Below are 17234 nucleotides of genomic sequence, written 5' to 3' on the forward strand. Positions count from 1 at the left end.
CTCAGGAAGATACACAGGGTCCCCAGGGTATGGTGGCCTTCAGTGACGCCATGGGGGGGAGGATGCTGGGGAGAAGGACGGCTTCCCTGCAGAAGATTCGGTTCCAGGGAGCTTTAGAGGACTGTGATTTGCAGGCTTTCTCTAAACATCCAGACGGATCTCAGGCATAATCCAGCCAGGAAGGTCTGATTTTGTTTATCTTCCTCCCCTGCCTCTCTAAATAATTTTATCTTCAAAGCATGAGACAGGCATTAATTAACGCTCTGGCTCTCCTGGGAGGTAGGCAAGTGGGAACAGCATCCCCGTTAGTGAGGCCCAGGGAATAGGTAGGTCCAGAAGCCTCAGGTATGTGAGTCACAGAGAAGTGGAGCGGGTCTTAGACCTTGGGGTTTTTGCCCTCAGACCTTCACGTGGACATACCCTGGGAGTCACCCCTTTTTCTCAGTGTCCTTGTTTCCCGTTACCATAAAAGAGCTGAGGCTATGGTAGGAGAAATGTTTGTACTGTGGCATGAGTAATGGAAAGTTTGGGGGTTGAAGAGAAATTCTGGTAAGACTCACCATCACTGTGAATTTTAGGTGCAAGAGGTTGATTATGCCACTAGTTTCATTCATTTGCTAAAAAAAAAAAAAAAAAAAAAAAAAAAAAGTGGGAGTTCCCATTGTGACTCAGTGGGTTAAGCACTTGACAGTTATCTCTCTGAGGATGTAGGTTCAATCCCTGGCCTCGCTTAGCAGGTTCAGGATCCAGTGTTGCAGCAAGTTGTGGCATAGGTTGCAGATGCGCTCAGATCTGGTGGTACTGTGGCAGTGGCGGAGGCTGGCAGCTGCAGCTCCCATTCGACCCCTAGCCTGGGAACTTCCATATGCCATGGGTGCGGCCATGAAACAAAATGCCAAACAACTCCTTTGGGCAAGGTGTTAACAAAAAGAACTTCTCCTCCCAGAAGGACTAGCTACCATGAGGGACCTTGCTGGCTGTATCGCATGCTTCGTTCATACACAGAGTGGTGTGGGGTTTGTTGACTCTGCAGGGGGTGGTTTCAAGTGCTGGAGGACTGCTGGCATCTGGAAATGGATGAGAAATCTACTTGTGACTGTTGATGTAGTGAATGCCTAGAGACTGTTTTAGCCTTTTATCTTGGTTGGCTCAGGAGAAGGAGGCCCTTAGGGATTGTCTCCCTGGGGCTGTAGGCAGCATATCTTTAAGCCTTTTCCAGAGCTCCCTAGGAAGGGTGATCATGCCACTTGGCTGGATGTTGGTAGGGTAGCTCCTGAGAGCCCTGAGTTGATACTGAACCTCCAGCTCTGGAACTGCAGCAATGCTGGGATCTCCACTGGTTTCTTTCTAATTCCCTGGGCATCTTGGCACAGTGTAAGAACAGAGAAAGGGGTCATTTTATCTTGTAAAGACTCCTCTCCCTCTTGGGTGGCAGTTGGACTCAGCTTGCTTTGTAGGAAGATCAGCTAATCATAGTCCCTTATCTTGGCACTGCAGGCTGCTGAGAACCAGCCCTCGACCTCTGCTTGAGGGTCCTTCCTCTGAAGACATCACCAGCGTGTGGAGCCTGCCCCACACCCACCCCCTGCCAAACCACGGCCTTTACCTGTGTCTTCCGGTGTTTCCCGTGCGACCCATCCTGTGGGAGTGCCTCGTGGGCTGCCCCGGAGTTCACCCCACGCTCAGCAGCACCAATGGTGAAGATGACAAGATCCAAGACTTTCCAGGCATATCTGCCCTCATGCCACCGGACCTACAGCTGCATTCACTGCAGAGCCCACTTGGCCAATCATGATGAACTTATTTCCAAGGTACCTTCTGGCTCTTGGGTTTGCAGATGTTCACAAACTCTCCCAAAGGGCCTGGGGCATTTGTCCTCCCATTTTTGGTCCGGGGAAGGGGGGCTGACCCTCATGGCTGTCTCACTCAACTGAGAAATAACTTGGAGTTGGAGGGAGAGTGTACGGGAGTTCAGTTTGTCCCTTTGGAAAGTAGATGTCATCCCTGTTGGAGGCTGTGGGGATTGGTGGCTCGCAGGCTGGAGGGGAGAAGCAAGAGCTGAGGGCTGATTGGAGCCATGCGCTCAGCTCGCGTGGCCTGGGTTGGCCGGTGAGTGTGGTGTCAGGGGCCGCCTGTCTGCAAAGGAGTTCTAAGAACGGTGGGATCTTGTAGGAGGGGTTATTGGCTGACATGAGAGAGGGGATATATTGCTTTTGCAGCCCCCACGGAAAGTTACCAGATGATTTATTTACTAAATGGATGGCCTTTGGAAGGGACCATAAGTGGCTTGGTGCAGAGCTGACCCACTGGCTTGTGGGGACCTTTGGGGACTTCTCCATGAGTTCACGTGGCATGACATTTAGTCACAAGCAGAAGAAATAGCGGGGCCCTATTTTCCCTGAAGAGCCAACTGTGTCCTCAATTTGGGGTGAGGGGTTATTAGTAAATAAATAAACCTGATGCCCGAGTGGGACAATCCAGGCACCGGTTCCTTCAGGCAGCATTCTCAGGGGGGCTACCGCCTGCCTGGCGCTAAGTTCCCAAGGAGGAGAATCAGCTTTACGAGGCTGTGTGCAAGGGAGAAAGAGCTCACGGGGGCCTTTGCTCTTTCAGAAGCATCCTTCATCCGAACCTGCGCCTCATGCCGTTAAAAAAAGGAAAGAAACAAACCTTTATGCAGGCTCTGACCAAGTTAAACCAAAAAAGTCTTCTCGATCTGTTGACAAGAACGGCTAGAAAAGGTGGCTTGACCTCCCCTGCCTCTGGCCGGGTCACTCCAGCCCGAGAGGGAGGAGGGAATCCACCGTTTCAGGACAGTCCTGTCCAGCTGGCTGGTTTGACAGGAAGTGGAGAGGGCTGCTTGAACAAGCACTTGGGGGAGTGGGGAGTCTCAAATCAGGACGGCGGATGGAACTCCTCCTTCTCGGCCTCTTCCAGGGTTCTAGGGTTACCACAGAGCTTGAACCCGAGAGCCCTCAGAGCCTTGGCCTCTGGCCCACTTTCCCTTCTCTAGGTTTCTGCTAAAATTCTCCTCTATGCTGTTTGTGCTCCAGCCAGCCCCCCGGCTTCCTTTCCTACCAACTAACTCATCTTGTCTCAGATTTCTCTTGAATCTGCTGGGAACCCTTTGAGTCTGGACGTTTGGATGTGGGGAGGCTGTGTCAGTGAGGGGAGAGAGGAGTCAGCCCTCTTTGCTTTGGAAGGGGGCCTGCAAATGTGAGTTTTGGAGGGGAAATGTGAGTTGTCCCGTTTCTGGAAATCTTCCGAGAAAGTGGAAGCCAAGACATTTTTTTAATAGCAGGAAGAAGTGCTATCCATGTATCCTAAGAAATGGAGGTAACAATAAACTAGGCGCCTGCTGTGTCCTCAAAAGCGGCTACCTAACACTTTCGAAGTATTATCTCACTTAACCCTCGTAAGACGCCTTTAAAGTAAGTGATGCTAGTTCTCTATTATATGGGTGGAGAAGTTGAGACTCATACAGGTTGTCTAAGAATCCGATCTTGAGTTCTCAATGAAGAGATGGCCGTGACTTTGAGTGTCTCCAAGAAGGGTTTCCCAGAGTTCCCGTCATGGCGCAGTGGTTAACAAATCTGGCTAGGAACCATGAGGTTGCAGGTTCGATCCCTGGCCTTTCTCGGTGGGTTAAGGATCTGCCGTTGCCATGAGCTGTGGTGTAGGTCGCAGATGCGGCTTGGATCCTGCATTGCTGTGGCTCTGGTGTAGGCTGGAGGCTACAGCTCCGATTCGACCCCTAGCCTGGGAACCTCCATATGCCACAGGAGTGGCCCTAGAAAAGACAGGGAAAAAAAAAAGGGGGGTTTCCGAAAGAGGTGGTATTTGAGCTGGGCCTTGGAAGATGGGCAGAAGAGACTATATGGGGATGGGGATGGCCTTCGGAGTTGGTGTCTTGCCTCTTTGGTCTGGTGTACAGGGCCTTGGATGAGCTTTTGCATTCGGGCCCCTGCTGTTTCCTTGCCTTATGTTCCAACCACTTGGGAAGTAGGCACCGGTCCTGAATGTGCAGGGAGGGCATCGCAGGCCCCTGTGCCAAAAGCGTCCCTTTTTCTCGACCTCCTTCCTCTCTCCCAGGAGCTCTTACGCATCCTTGTCCTCCTGGGGCCAAGTCCTACGAAAACCTGACCCAGGCAAGCAAGTGATCAAATAAACAATTGGCTCTTGAGCCTTGGGAGAGGACGAGTGACAAGCAAAAAAAGATGGTTGGCCTCATGGGCTGCTCCTTCCTGCCCCTTCTGGGGCAGAGAGACTCCTTCACAAGTCCAGGCCAAAGTCAGCATGGGCTTCAATTTCATGGGCTATAACGGGTGCACAGATGGGGTGCATTAGAGCTTGATGATTTAAAGAGTTGGGTTAAATGCCTGACTGTGGGGAAAGAGTGAGGGAACGGTGGCTGGCATTGCACAAAGATTCCTTTATTTCATTCCACAGCCACCCCCGGCGTTAAATAATCTATAGATTCTTATGCAGGTCCGCTTAATGGAAAGATCACTGGCCCAGCCCCCCCTCCTTGGAAAATAGGCCTTTCTTTTCATTTTGTTTCTCTCTTCCATTTAAGAAAGTTCAGGGAGAGAATGTTTCTCCTGTTCTCCCCTCTTGACATAATCTCCTATGCGGTTTCAGAATCCACCCAGTGGGAGTCAGGAGCTGGGAAGCAGCTAACTGGAGCAGCAGTGTAATTAAATGATACTTTGTGTTTGTAACAGAGCCTTTCATATGGAAGCTTGACATTCCATTGTTTGGTTTTGGGGGCTTTTTTTTGTTTTGTTTTTAAAGTGAGTCTGCCTTCATTATGGAGAAGGCGACACAAAAGTCCAGAGAACGAAAGCTCAGAGGACATGACCATCAGAGAACTGGGAACAGAATCCGGACTTCAGGCACCCTTATCCTCGTGGCTAAGCCTCCGTGGAAATGTGCAGTTGCAAAGTCTTAAACAATTAGCGTCTGTACTGATACGGCGGTGGGAAGCCTCCTGGACTAGGCTTTCCATCCTCTCGGCTTGCTCGAGATTCTTAGAGGCCTGGATGCCTGGGATCCGCTGTCCAACCTTTTGAGTCTCAGTTTCTCACTAATAAAATGAATAAGGTAGTATGTGCTGTGTCTAATGACTAGTAGTTCCACTGATTGTGTGCTTCCCGTGTGCCATTGCCCAAGCAGTCCTAGGAGGTAGGTCTGTCTTATTTGAGTGGGGTGGGGGGTGGTGGGGGGAGCAGGTTTACCTCACTGGGTTGTTATGAGGCTGGATGAGCTCATGGACGTGTGGGTGGTTTGCAAGTCACAAAGCTCTATGCACATATAAAGTAGACCTTTTGCTTCCCTTGGCCTTGATGGCAAAAAAAAAAAAAAAAAAAAAAAAAAAAAAAGCAAGGAGCTGGGGGCAGAGGGGATTGTTACTGCCTGATACTAAGCAAATTTAGTTTAGCCAAGACAGTTTCACTTTAGGACCTGGAGCACAGGGGCTGGATTTAAAGAGGATAAGGCCATGGAAGAGAAGGACAGCCAAGCAGGGTGTGTTGGCAGAAAGGTAACAGCATTTGCTTTGTAGGACGCTAGAGGGTGCGGGGAGGGGGTGCTTTTTGAATTGATGACAGAACTATCTAGGGAATGTGCTGAGGCCTCCCACAATCTCTTTCTTGGGGGGCGGGGGGTGTTGTGGTCTAAATACTGAAGTGTTTGCACGCAGAGGTATTTTGAGTTGGCACGAGGAATGGCTCATGCTGTTGTTTCTCACTTAATGGTGCAAGTCTCAGTATAAAAATATACTTGGGTTATAAAAAATAATAATTTCCACGGGAACCATTAGCTGCCCCCAGTGAGAACCATCTACATGCTCATTTCAGGGGATGCTATCTGGATCTTCACAAGATTTTCCACAAAAACCTTTCTGTCTGTACTCCTTCCCTTGTCCCCGTCCTGCTAAGCCCTTTGGTGGCATGGCAAGCAGGCCTTTGACGAGTGGTGAGTTGACAAATCTATCATGAACCCCCTCTGGGGATGCTGGCTTCCTTTTCCAGACACAGGCTGCTCTCAGTGCCCCAGGGGCCTTCAAGGGTCGGAGGCCTCAGAGTGGGCAACTCTGACTAACCTGAGGTTCCACAGCCTCCAGGCCGGGCGTCTCTACCTCACACCCCTCAACCGAGCTGTGTGAAGAGCTGGGCCTCCTTTTGAGGCTGCAGCCCAACAAGGAGGCAGGTTCTTTTTGTTCCCTGTGGGGTTCCGTTGGGATTACCGTGGTGGCATTTTGGCTTTCCCTTCCTGCCTAGACATCAGCTGCAGCAGTGCTTTGAGAAAAACGATGATCAGAAAGCCGCTCTGAAGCCTGAAGGCTTGTGTTGATCTGAGAGCGCGCCCCCTCTGCCCTCGCTCGGCCTCTCACCTCCGCTTCTGAGCACGAGTGTTCTGCCCCATGACTCTCGAGAAAACTTGTACCCCCAGCACGATGACCTAGAGGCTGTGGACAAAGAGGGGACACTGTCCTGGCCTGTCACCTCTACCTGATAGGGATTTGCTCATCTTCATTCCTGCCACCCACCAGCTTATCTTTAACGTGCCTTAAAACTAACTCTCCAAAATATTAGTGCAAGTTTTAATGTCCTGAAAAAGTCACGTAAAAGATAAACACGGGAACGGAATTTCTTTTTCTCCAGGTGCCCTGGAAAAAGGTTACAGTGAGCCTCAGATTGTATTAGTTGTGTCAGTGACCACGGCATCACACTAAGCAGTGCAATTCCTAAAGAACATATACAGTAAGATGTGGCTGCTAAAGACAGTTCTGTGAGCACATCAAAATATATGTTACACAGTCATTTTATTAACCGAGGGGTGTTTTCGTATCTGGTGGATGATGATCATTTTTACAAAAAGCAGAATTCAGTAAAATTAGTATTTCTATTCTAGCAGGAGGGGGAAAAGCCAGATTGCATGTAAACCTATAAATGTCTGTCTCATTAAAAGTGACCTTTTTTGTTTCTAAATAGTGGGGACCCAGGATGAGAGTGATTGATGGGTTTTAAGAAACAAAAAGTTAACAACAGCCATCACTGTAGGACGTATATCATAGTGGGTGCCTTTGCTTCTTTTGCAGTGTTTGGAAAACACTATTGTGTGTTTGTCTGTTGCCTAAAGAGCATTTCTGAGACGCAGTAAAGGCAGAAGTGATAAATTATGGAAGAGTTCCAACAGAAGCCAATAAGCCCAGTTTAAAAACACAGTCAATCAATTTAGCTTTTCTTAAAGAAAAGTGCATATCCAACCTGAAATTACTTACTTCTTTTCCCCCAACTATTTGATCTTTGAAAGCCCTAATGTCCTGCTAATGAAGTGTTAGTTCTGGAGGTATGCAAATGAGCGATCTGTTGGCCAGCCAGGAGGGGTGACAGGTGAACCATGTCTATATAGCAGTGCCCCGCAGAGAGGAATATGTTGAGGCTGTAGTGTTTCTTGGTGAAAAGAAGCTTATGTTATCTTCTCCCCCTGGGGACTGAGATTGAATCAAGTCAGTGAGATAAGCCATCATTTAGGCTGGTATAATTTATATAGCATAGTTATTCAAAGTTGGGACCACTTTAACTAGATCTCAGAGGCCTCTGGTTCTGTGGGTATCACACACTGCCTCGTGGGTGGTGGCAGTGGGGACTGTGCCCATCATGTGCTCTTTTGTCTCATTGGCTCCGTTCTATCATTGTACAAGTACCATATACACACTGTGAGTACGTATGTATGGGGGATGGGGGCACTATACTGGATATTATGATATTAGAATATTACCCTCAAGGAGTTCCTGTCGTGGCGCAGTGGTTAATGAATCTGTCTAGGAACCATGAGGTTGCGGGTTCGGTCCCTGCCCTTGCTCAGTGGGTTAACGATCCGGCGTTGCCGTGAGCTGTGGTGTAGGTTGCAGACGCGGCTCGGATCCCGCGTTGCTGTGGCTCTGGCGTAGGCCGGTAGCTACGGCTCTGATTCAATCCCTAGCCTGGGAACCTCCATATGCCGTGGGAGCGGCCCAAAGAAATAGAAAAAAGAAAAAAAAAAAAAAAAAGAATATTGCCCTCAAGAAATTTATCCTCAAAACTTTCTCTCTAGTTTGGGAAATAATAGGTTCGTAAGTCATCCCTTCTCCTTTTTTTCTTGGCTGGTTTTTTTGTTTGTTTGTTTTGTTTTTTTGTTTTTTTGTTTTGTTTTTGGCAGCAAATGGAAGTTCCTGAGCTGCAGCTGCAATCTATGCCATAGCTATGGCCATGCCGGATCCTTAACCCACTGCACCACAGCAGGAACGCCCTCCTTTTTTCTTTAGGATAAATTTAACACAAAATCTTCACATATGTGTAGATCCTGAGATGCTACAACAAATTTAAACTAGGTAGATCAACACGATCCAAATGGTTTCCAAGAAACCATTATTACGGTGGGTAAATGGCCATTTTACTGTCCATATTGTGCCACAAAACCCTACTCTTTGTTTCTGAATTTGAAAGCTAGTCATCCAGAGCAGGGAGCCAGTCGACTTCTATAGACACAACGTGTCCGCAGTCACTTTCATCAGAGAGCCAGTGTTCGGCTTGGTTTCCAAGGCCTTGGTGTACAGGCTCTTTATTGTAGGTTCCAGCCTGAGTCTTCAGAGAAAGGAGATGCTGCTCACTCACATAGCGTGTCTCTATGGGGTGAATGGTGTGAGTTCCCACAGCTGTAGGGTTCCCTGGTGAAGGACTCATAAGGATGCTTTCTTATGGGTCAACCATTAGGTCCCATCTGATTGTGCTTCCTTCTTTATATCTTCAGTTATAGGTTATCTGTTCTGCTGGTCTTCAAGTTATTCCCCAGGTCGTTAAGGCTGACTATAAATAGTTGTAATTTTGGTGTCCTGGCTGAGGGAGGTGAGCTCAGGGTCTTCCTGCTCTGCCGTTTTGGCCAGTCCCCCAGAAATCGTCCCTTCATGAAACATGTGCAATTCGACCCTCTGTATCCATGGTCCCACATCCAAGGATTCAACCAACAGTGGATCGAAAACAGCCAGGGGAAAAAAAAATTCCAGAAAGTTCCAAAAAGCCAAACTTGAATTTGCCGCCTGCATGCTGGCAGCTGTTTATGTAACATTTACATTGTGTATGAGGAGTTAAAAGTCATCTAGAAATGATTTCACACACAGTGGTTTCTATGCACGTACTGTGCCATTTTATGTAGGAGACTTGAAGAGTCTCGAATTCTGGTATTGGAGGTGGATTCTGGGAGGTGGATACAGTGGGATGACTCTACTTCATCTTTTGTTTACCTTAAAGCATTTATCACAGGGTAGCAATGAATGTATGTCTTCCGTCAGCCTGTGAGCTACTTGGGAAGATGATTGTGACGTCCTCTTTGTGTCTCTAGCACTTGTCATAGCTCCTGAAGACTGGTAAATGCTCACTGACTATCCGAGTAAACAATTATTAGTACTCTAAGATAGAGGCAGAATAAATGGCTCTTCATCTGGGGTCCATAGGCTAGCTTCAGGGGATCCCTGAAATTGTATGTTTAATTCCATGTGTATGTATATTTTTCTAAGGAGGGGTTCATGGATTTCATTAGGTTCTCAAAAGATTGTTGATCTAAAACCCCTTAGGATCCATCTGTTTAGAAACAGAAGTTCTGGGAAGGTATTTTCTTTTATTATTTTATTTTTGCTTTTTTAGGGCTGCACTCACGACACATGGAAGTTCCCAGGCGAGGGGTCACATCGGAGCTGCAGCTGCTGGCTTATACCACCGTCGCTGCCACACCAGATCCCCGACCCTCTCTCTATGCAAGGCCAGGGATCCAGCCGCATCCTCATGGATACAGGTCAGTTTTGTTTCTACCACATCACAACCAGAGCTCCTTAAAAGTTCTGGGAAGGTGGAAGTGACCCTGAAATGAACCTTGAAGGAAGAACCTAAACATGTAGAAATGGATGGGGAGGGGCAGGTCAAAAGAGCATCATAAAGAAGGGGAGGCCAGGAACGTTCTTTGGGGTTAAATCGAGGAACGTTGTGAAAACTGATGGAAAGAGCAGCCAGGCTGTCGGGAGAATAGAAATTCAGACTTTATCCTGCCGGCAGTTGGGTGCCACTGAGGACTTTGGAACAAGCAACAACATGACCAGAGCTTTGCTTTCAGGTGGCAGATGTCATGGTGTGGTGGGTGAACTGCCAAGGAAGAGACTGGAAATGAGGAACAGTGTCTGTGCACTGCGGTGATAGGCAGGTGTTCCAGGCACATGGTGATCCTGCAGTGCAGACTTGTTGACCGCTGCTTGGGAAAGAACTCCAAGCATTCTAGGGCTTAGAAACATGCCCTCTATCACTTAAAGCCATGAACAAGAGCAGTTGAGTTCAGGAAGTCACACTCTTTGGATGGGAGGCAGACCTGTCCCATCTTGTGAGAAATTCATGATCTAGGCATAAGTAGAATTGGTCACCAATATACTATCACAGTTGCTGCTCGGGACCAAGTCTAGTGAATCAATTGTGTTGTTTGCTGCAGACTGCAGGCAGCTGGAGCACACATCTGCTCAACTGTGGCCCTTTCTGTGTGGTTGCTTGAAATACCAAAAGGAAATGTTGACTTGAGCTATGAGGCATACCCTGAAAAGTAACTCTGTGGTTGGCAAATGCCTGGAAGCTTCCAGGCCAAAGATGGGTTTGTACATTCACGTCTCGGCATTCAGTAAGGACGCTGGTGACTGCAAGCTGGTGTTCCTTCTGAAAATCCAAGCTCTTTTCAGCAGAGTGTCCCCCCTGGGAAGCAAGATGCAGGAGCCCTGGCCCTATTTTGTGTGTGTGTGTGTGTGTGTGTGTCTTTTTGCCATTTCTTGGGCCGCTCCCGTGGCATATGGAGGTTCCCAGGCTAGGGGTCCAGTCGGAGCTGTAGCCACTGGCCTATGCCAGAGCCACAGCAACGCGCCAGAGCCACAGCAACGCGGGATCCGAGCCGCGTCTGCAACCTACACTGCAGCTCACGGCAACGCCGGATCGTTGAGCAGGGGCAGGGACCGAACCCGCAACCTCATGGTTCCTAGTCGGATTCGTTAACCACTTCACCACGACGGGCCCTATGTTTTTATTTGAGCACCAGCACTCCCTAGGTCTCTGGAATGGTAGTGCGGTACCATGATGGCTTCGGCTGTTTGTATGTGGGGGTCTGACCAGAATATACCATCACATATCGATTCAGTGATATTTTTGTGTGTGTCTCAAACAACATGCCACCCCCTAGGCTGGGTGCTAGGGAGAGGGAGAAGCCAGCATGATTCCTAACACTCAGAGAGCCTGTGATCTTTGGGGTACATAGGAATGTAGGCTCATCGTGGACAGCAGGTGAGGTGGTGTTGGTGCCATGGAAAACACAGGAGGAAAAGTCTCCACAGCTGCTATGATCTACTATGTATTGAAGATCTATGAGTTCAGGACTATTTCAGGGTGGGGATTAAGTGACTTATCTAAGGCCATGGAGTACCAAGAAGCCACGCGGTTTATAGGTCTGTGTTCTCTTTATCCTGGCTTGAGCTAGGCAGTTCCTTTTGGCCTCGACTGTTTTCTGGATCTCAGTAATATTGATGGTAAACCCTACCCTTTCTCCCTTCCTATCATGTCTCTTGCCTGAAGAGTCTTTTTTTCTCTCTTCCCTTTCTACCCATTTTTGAAGACCAGGCTCTCCCTTTTCTTCACCCATCCATGTATGTTCTGGGAGGTCTTCCTGGGCTAGTAGGATTCTCTCCCTCCACTGAATGTCTGCAGCCCTCCCTGCCTGGTTGTTCATTTGGCAAATTAGTCATGACTGTCTGATAATAACACGGTCTGTGTTATTGTGGTTACATGGACTTTAATGTATAATCGTATAATCCGTAATGTATTATGTATAAGGTATAATTGTTTCCTAATAAGATTCTAAATGACCTAGAGTCATGGATGCCCTGAATTTTTTTAGAGCTGCAAGGAGCCTTTAAACCTGCATTTTTCTAGCTCTGCTCCTCATTTTACAGATTAGGAAACCAAGGCCTCCGAGAAACCCGAGTGCCTTTTGACTTTGTACTTTGCCACCTCCTCCCTGTCACCTCACCTACTGCCTTGCACATGACAGGTGCTTAAAAATGCTGGAGGCAGCCCTGGAGGGGAGGGCTGGCAGCAGGGGAATGAAAGTTTCAAACTGTGTGATCTCGGGCAAGACTTTCGCACTCTCAGGCGGTCCCTTTCGTCTCCCTCCAAATGAGGCAGTCGGTGAGACTGTCAGCAAAGCTTCCTTCCACTTCCCCCATCCTCAGATTCCAGGAGAGCAGCAAAAGATGACACAAGGCAACATAACTCAGTATCAGAATACCTGGGCTCCAACCCTGCCTTCGTGCCCCAGGAGTTATGCAAGTTAAGTAATCTCTTGATGTCTTTGTGCCCTACTTGGGGAAATGGAATAATAGTCATCTTAGATACCGGTAAGATTTTTATGGCAATCAAGTACAGTAATCTGTATAAAGTACGTATCATAGTGCCTACTGCAAAGTACATGCTCCATAAATGTTGTTTTCTCTGGAGTTCCCTTCGTGGCTCAGTGGTTAATGAATCTGACTAGGAACCATGAGGTTGCGGGTTCGGTCCCTGGCCTCTCTCAGTGGGTTAAGGATCTGGCGTTGCCATGAGCTGTGGTGTGGGTTGCAGATGCGGCTCAGATCCTGCATTGCTGTGGCTCTGGCGTAGGCCAGCGGCTACAGCTCCGATTAGACCCCTAGCCTGGGAACCTCCATATGCTGCGGGTGTGGCCCTAAAAAGACAAAAAAAAAAAAATGTTATCTCTGAATATCATGAAGCAAAACTAAACAGAAAGTGGTGCTCAAACACAACCAGGCCCTGGCAGCCGTAACAGTTCTGGTATATTATTTACTTCTTCCTTTTTTGAGTCTCAGGGATAGCCTTTAGCTATAGCGTAGGTACCACGGTCTTCTGAGACCTCTGTTCAGTTTCTTGTTCCTTATAGTAATTCCAGAAGGACCAGCAGGTCTCTGGAGGTAATTAAAGAACAGCAGCAGCAGCTTCCATTCTGCTCTCGGGGGGCCTTACCTGCCAGTAGCTGGGAGGCCTCTCTGGAATTTAAAAGGAAAAGTCTGCCCCTGCCCTCTTCCCTTCTTATGGTTTATTTTTGCCTCTGAACCACACGTCAACTTGTGCAGAGTGAGACCTCAAAGTACCTTGACCACAGCAGCCCAGGCAGCTGGAGGAGGATTCTGGAGTGCTGGAGCAGTAGCTGAGAAAAGCTTGTCTCTTTGGTTCACCTTGTGATGCTTTGCGGTGGGGATGGGGCAAGGTTCTTTTGAATGACGCCATTTCTCTTATCTTTAAAAAATAAAACCAGTGGGAATGAACCCAGCTAGTATCCATGAGAATGCGGGTTCGATCCCTGGCCCCGCCTAGTGGGTTAAGGATCTGGCATGGCTCGGATTGGTAGGCCAGCAGCGGCAGCTCCAATTTGACCCCTAGCCTGGGAACTTCATATGCCACAGGTGCAGCCCTAAAAAGACAAAAAAATTTTTAAAAATAAAAGTAGAATAAAAAACCAAACCAAAAAAGAACCTCTGTCTGATACCTTTGTTTCTAAAGCACTCAGCCAGCTCCTGAGGGGAGGGTTTGACCCGGTGACCCAGAATATTGTCTCTGGGGTCAGAGCTGCTTAGCCAAGGAGAACCTTAGCTCTCTGCTTCCCTGCCTGCCTATTGCTGGTGGCTGGACTGTGACTCAGGGAGGAGGAGGGCAGAGAGGGAGGAGAGCAAGAGAGGAGGAGACAGCTCCGCCAGCTGCTGCTAAAAACAACAACGTCTAATCAGTCCATAAACTCCCTCCCCTCCAGACCACAGTGAGGTCAAGAGGCAGAGCAGGTGGCACTGGCTCCCGCCTCCCCCTCAGCCCTGACACCTTCGGGTCTTTGAAGGGACATTGTTATGATTGTCAAAAGGAAAATTGTCTATCTTTGGGGGGGGGGGGGATCTGGGAAATTCCTTTTCTTCCCTGTTAGGACTGGTCCCACCAAGAGCATTCACTGTAACTTCAACTCTAACAGATAAATGAGGGGGCGGGGGTGGGGTGGGGAGAAGGCATTTCTTTGCCAAAAGAGAAGATCCTGGTCTGAATCCTCCTGCATTAAGCTGTCAGTTCCATGTTCAGGGAGCTCCTCTTACCTGTAAGATATTGGGGATACATGGGCAAACAGATGTGTGCCTTGCCCTCACCCAGCTTGTACCCAGAATCCTTTGGTTCCTGTAAAGCACCCCCCCATCTTAGAAGCAGCCAGTGGCAGCACAAGTGGGGGGCTCCATCCAGAGCCTGGTACCCAGGGTTGTCTGGGGCAGCTGAGAGGTCAACATTTCCATACTGCTTTCTCTCCGATTTGCCTGGCGTTTATCACATGAGATGCCCAGATGTGTGCAGCGTTCCCCCCCACTGCCTCTGCCCTCTCCTGCCGTGTCAGCCCCAGCTGTGAAACTGCCAGCTGGGCTCTCGGAGCTCGAGGGGGCCAGTGAATCAGACTCGCTGTTCTCTGATGTGTCTTTGAAGGAATGTCTGCTCTTCAGACCAGGCTTCTCACCATTGGGTGGTGGCTGCTTTGCTGGCTTTTGCTTTTCCCACAGCCGGTCCCTCCCCCTCGCTTGCCCAGTGTTCCAGAGGACAGGTAGAACCTCGAGGAGTCCTTTAAGGTTCACCCCAAACATGGTCACCCAGGAAACCTAAGAAGAGAGGAAGTGAGAAAAACCCTGCTTCCTGGAGCTTCTTTAAGCTCCAAGTCTCTGTGTTTCTTGACCCTCCCCTTAGCAGGGGAAAGGAAAAAAAGCAAAGTGCATCTGTGGGGGACGAAAGCCCCTCCCAGTCTGTCTCCTCTATAAAAACAACAGGCCAGTCTGCCCGGGGTCCCGTGGGGCAGGTGTTGGCTAAGGAAGGAAAGCCGATAAGATAAGGTCTGACAAATCTAGGTCACCAGGCTGCTGCCAAGCACCTGTGTGACCGGTCACCTTGAAACTGACAGGATGGACTTTTGTTCAGGGCACAGACTAGCTGACTTCCCAGCCAGTCTGCGGAAGGCACAGTCTAGCTGTGTTTGTTTGTTTCTTTAATAAACATTTTTAAGCGCGATTACAGGCGAGGCCACGTGCTTAGGTGTTCCAGGCCCCTGCGTGTCTCGGGTAGGCAGGATCTCCTCCTGAATCCCAGGCCTGTAACCAGCGCTAAAATAGGAGATGACATCATGCAGAAGCCAGTTGGTCCACTGACTTCAAGAGTGGGGGCAGCCAGTCTCTTGGTAGAAGGGAAGGGCTGTTTGGAGTCCTTATTCCCAGTTCTTTCAGCTAAGATCGGGGTGAGCAAAACTTTTTCTGTAAAGGCCAGCTAGTAAATAGTTAAGCTTTTCCTGGCCATATGGTCTCCACTCTGCAGCCACAGAGAATACCTAAGCAAATGAGCATGGCTGTGTTCCAGTAACCCTTTCTATACCAAACAGGTGAGAGGCCTTGTCTGGCCCTAGTGCATCGTTTACTGACCTCTGACTACATACACGACTGGAATGACTGTTGTGAAATGGATGTTGGAGAAATGGGTTTGTGTGGTTTTAGGAGGCATCCCACATCAGCTCCCTTTGGTAGGGATGGTGACAATGACAAGGTCTGGTGGACACCAGACAGCTCCACTGCCCAGGCCGGAGTTCAGTGTCAACCATCTAGCACACATGACTTCCCCCCAAAGGCTCTGTCAGGTGACCAGGCCAGATGGTGCACCGAGTTGCATGTCATCGCTTCAGCAGGAAAACAGTGTGGGGCCCTGTGGCTGACGAGTCATTGGCACCACCTTCAAAACCCTGAATTGAAGGAAGCACCTCTGTTCTAGGGCCTGGTTCTGCCACTAACCCTTCAGCATATTACTGAGTACTAGTGTCCAAGGCCCTGGGGATGCAGAAATGGACAGAACACAATTTCTTGCCCTTTAAGTAGCGTATGATCGAGTGAACTCTTGTAAGATGTAATGAAGCATAGGCTTTGAGTAGGTGATTATTTAGGATGCTGGTGGGGGTTTTACTAAGGAAACAAGAAGGGGAGTCTGTTCTGAGCAGAGGCCTAGAAACATTCTAGAAGAGATCCAGCCGAGGGAACCACAGCTAGGAGATGGAGAGGGCAAGTGAGGGAAGCAGGAGGTCAGCAGGTGCGGGGCAGAGGGTCATATAGAGCCCAGAAGGCCCAGCGAAGGAGTTTAGACTCCATTCTGTGTGCTCTGTGCTATGGGGAGCCACTAAAAGTTTTTAAGCAAGAGAGTAATAGCATTTGGTTCAGACTGTTCTCAGCTTCTCTCTAGCTTCTACAGACTGTATATTCATGGGCTTTGTGTGACTAGTTGATATTGTATAGAGTTAATAAGCACTGATAATTAAGCCAGTGACTATAATTAATAACTAGACTCAGTCTCTTCCCTGATGATGCCTTTGGCTAAACAGCAACCAGATCAATCATTGGCAAACACCAAGCACCCATTACTCTGAGAAGAGGGCCTTTCAGAGTTCTCCAGAACCTGGGTTATCTGGTTTGCGGGGTGAGGTGCTCCCTCTCATGTGACCCTCCTGGCTTCTTGAGTTTTGCTCCCTGAGTCATCAGAAGCTGGCTGTTGCAACCCTACATGTATGAGTTTTTCTATTTAAAGGGAGAACTCAGCGTTGGTGTAATTTTGAGGTTTAGGACAGGGAAAAGTGAAGGGGGAAAAATAAGTGGCTTCTGCAAATCTTCATGTCTTTTAGGGCCTGAGAGTAATTGAAATTGGCATTGGAAAATGGAGATTCTTGGGCAGTGATTCCCAGAGCTGAGAGTTAGTGCCTCAGAATAACCTGGGATAAAAAGGCTGGTCTCCAGGTCCTGCCTCCAGAGATTTCTATTCTGTAGGTCTGAATGTGACTGCTTATCAGAGCCCATACCAGCAGAAGGAAGCAAGTCACCTAGGACCCAGATTTAAGGAGGCACCCACTCTTAGGGTTGTACTGGTGCAGACACAGCACCTCAGAGTGAGTGCCTCTTTAAGTCTAGCTTTCTGACTGGCCTCACCTTAGTACCAACCCTACTGGGGATCTGTATTTTAAAAAAGTACCCCTGCTGTCCCCATGAAATTCTGATGGTCCTAATAACCAACATTTGAGAGACACTGCTCTAGGACACATGTTCTCAGTACCTGGAAAGTAGCTCCACGTGCTGT

The 17234-nt window shown here is 48.7% G+C and overlaps 1 protein-coding gene across 3 annotated transcripts in view; it reads left to right on the forward strand.

The window, feature by feature from the left end:
* Positions 1 to 17234, forward strand: part of YPEL2 (yippee like 2) — a 70411-nt gene that overhangs the window by 22360 nt on the left and 30817 nt on the right. For 2 of the 3 annotated variants that reach the window (XM_003131686.7, XM_084985019.1), the window contains exon 2: positions 1498 to 1811. In XM_003131686.7, the coding sequence (XP_003131734.2) occupies positions 1695 to 1811 (117 nt within the window). In that variant the 5' untranslated portion in view covers positions 1498 to 1694. Of the gene's footprint in view, positions 1 to 1497; positions 1812 to 5429; positions 5543 to 17234 lie in introns of those variants that run through there. The other variant, XM_084985020.1, reaches the window with a different exon arrangement.

The sequence above is a fragment of the Sus scrofa genome, chromosome 12 (assembly GCF_054392235.1).
Source record: "Sus scrofa isolate SSC_HxYL_T2T_F1_AM1 chromosome 12, Sscrofa_HxYL_maternal_Yorkshire_Landrace_v2.0, whole genome shotgun sequence".
Taxonomy (NCBI): domain Eukaryota; kingdom Metazoa; phylum Chordata; class Mammalia; order Artiodactyla; family Suidae; genus Sus; species Sus scrofa.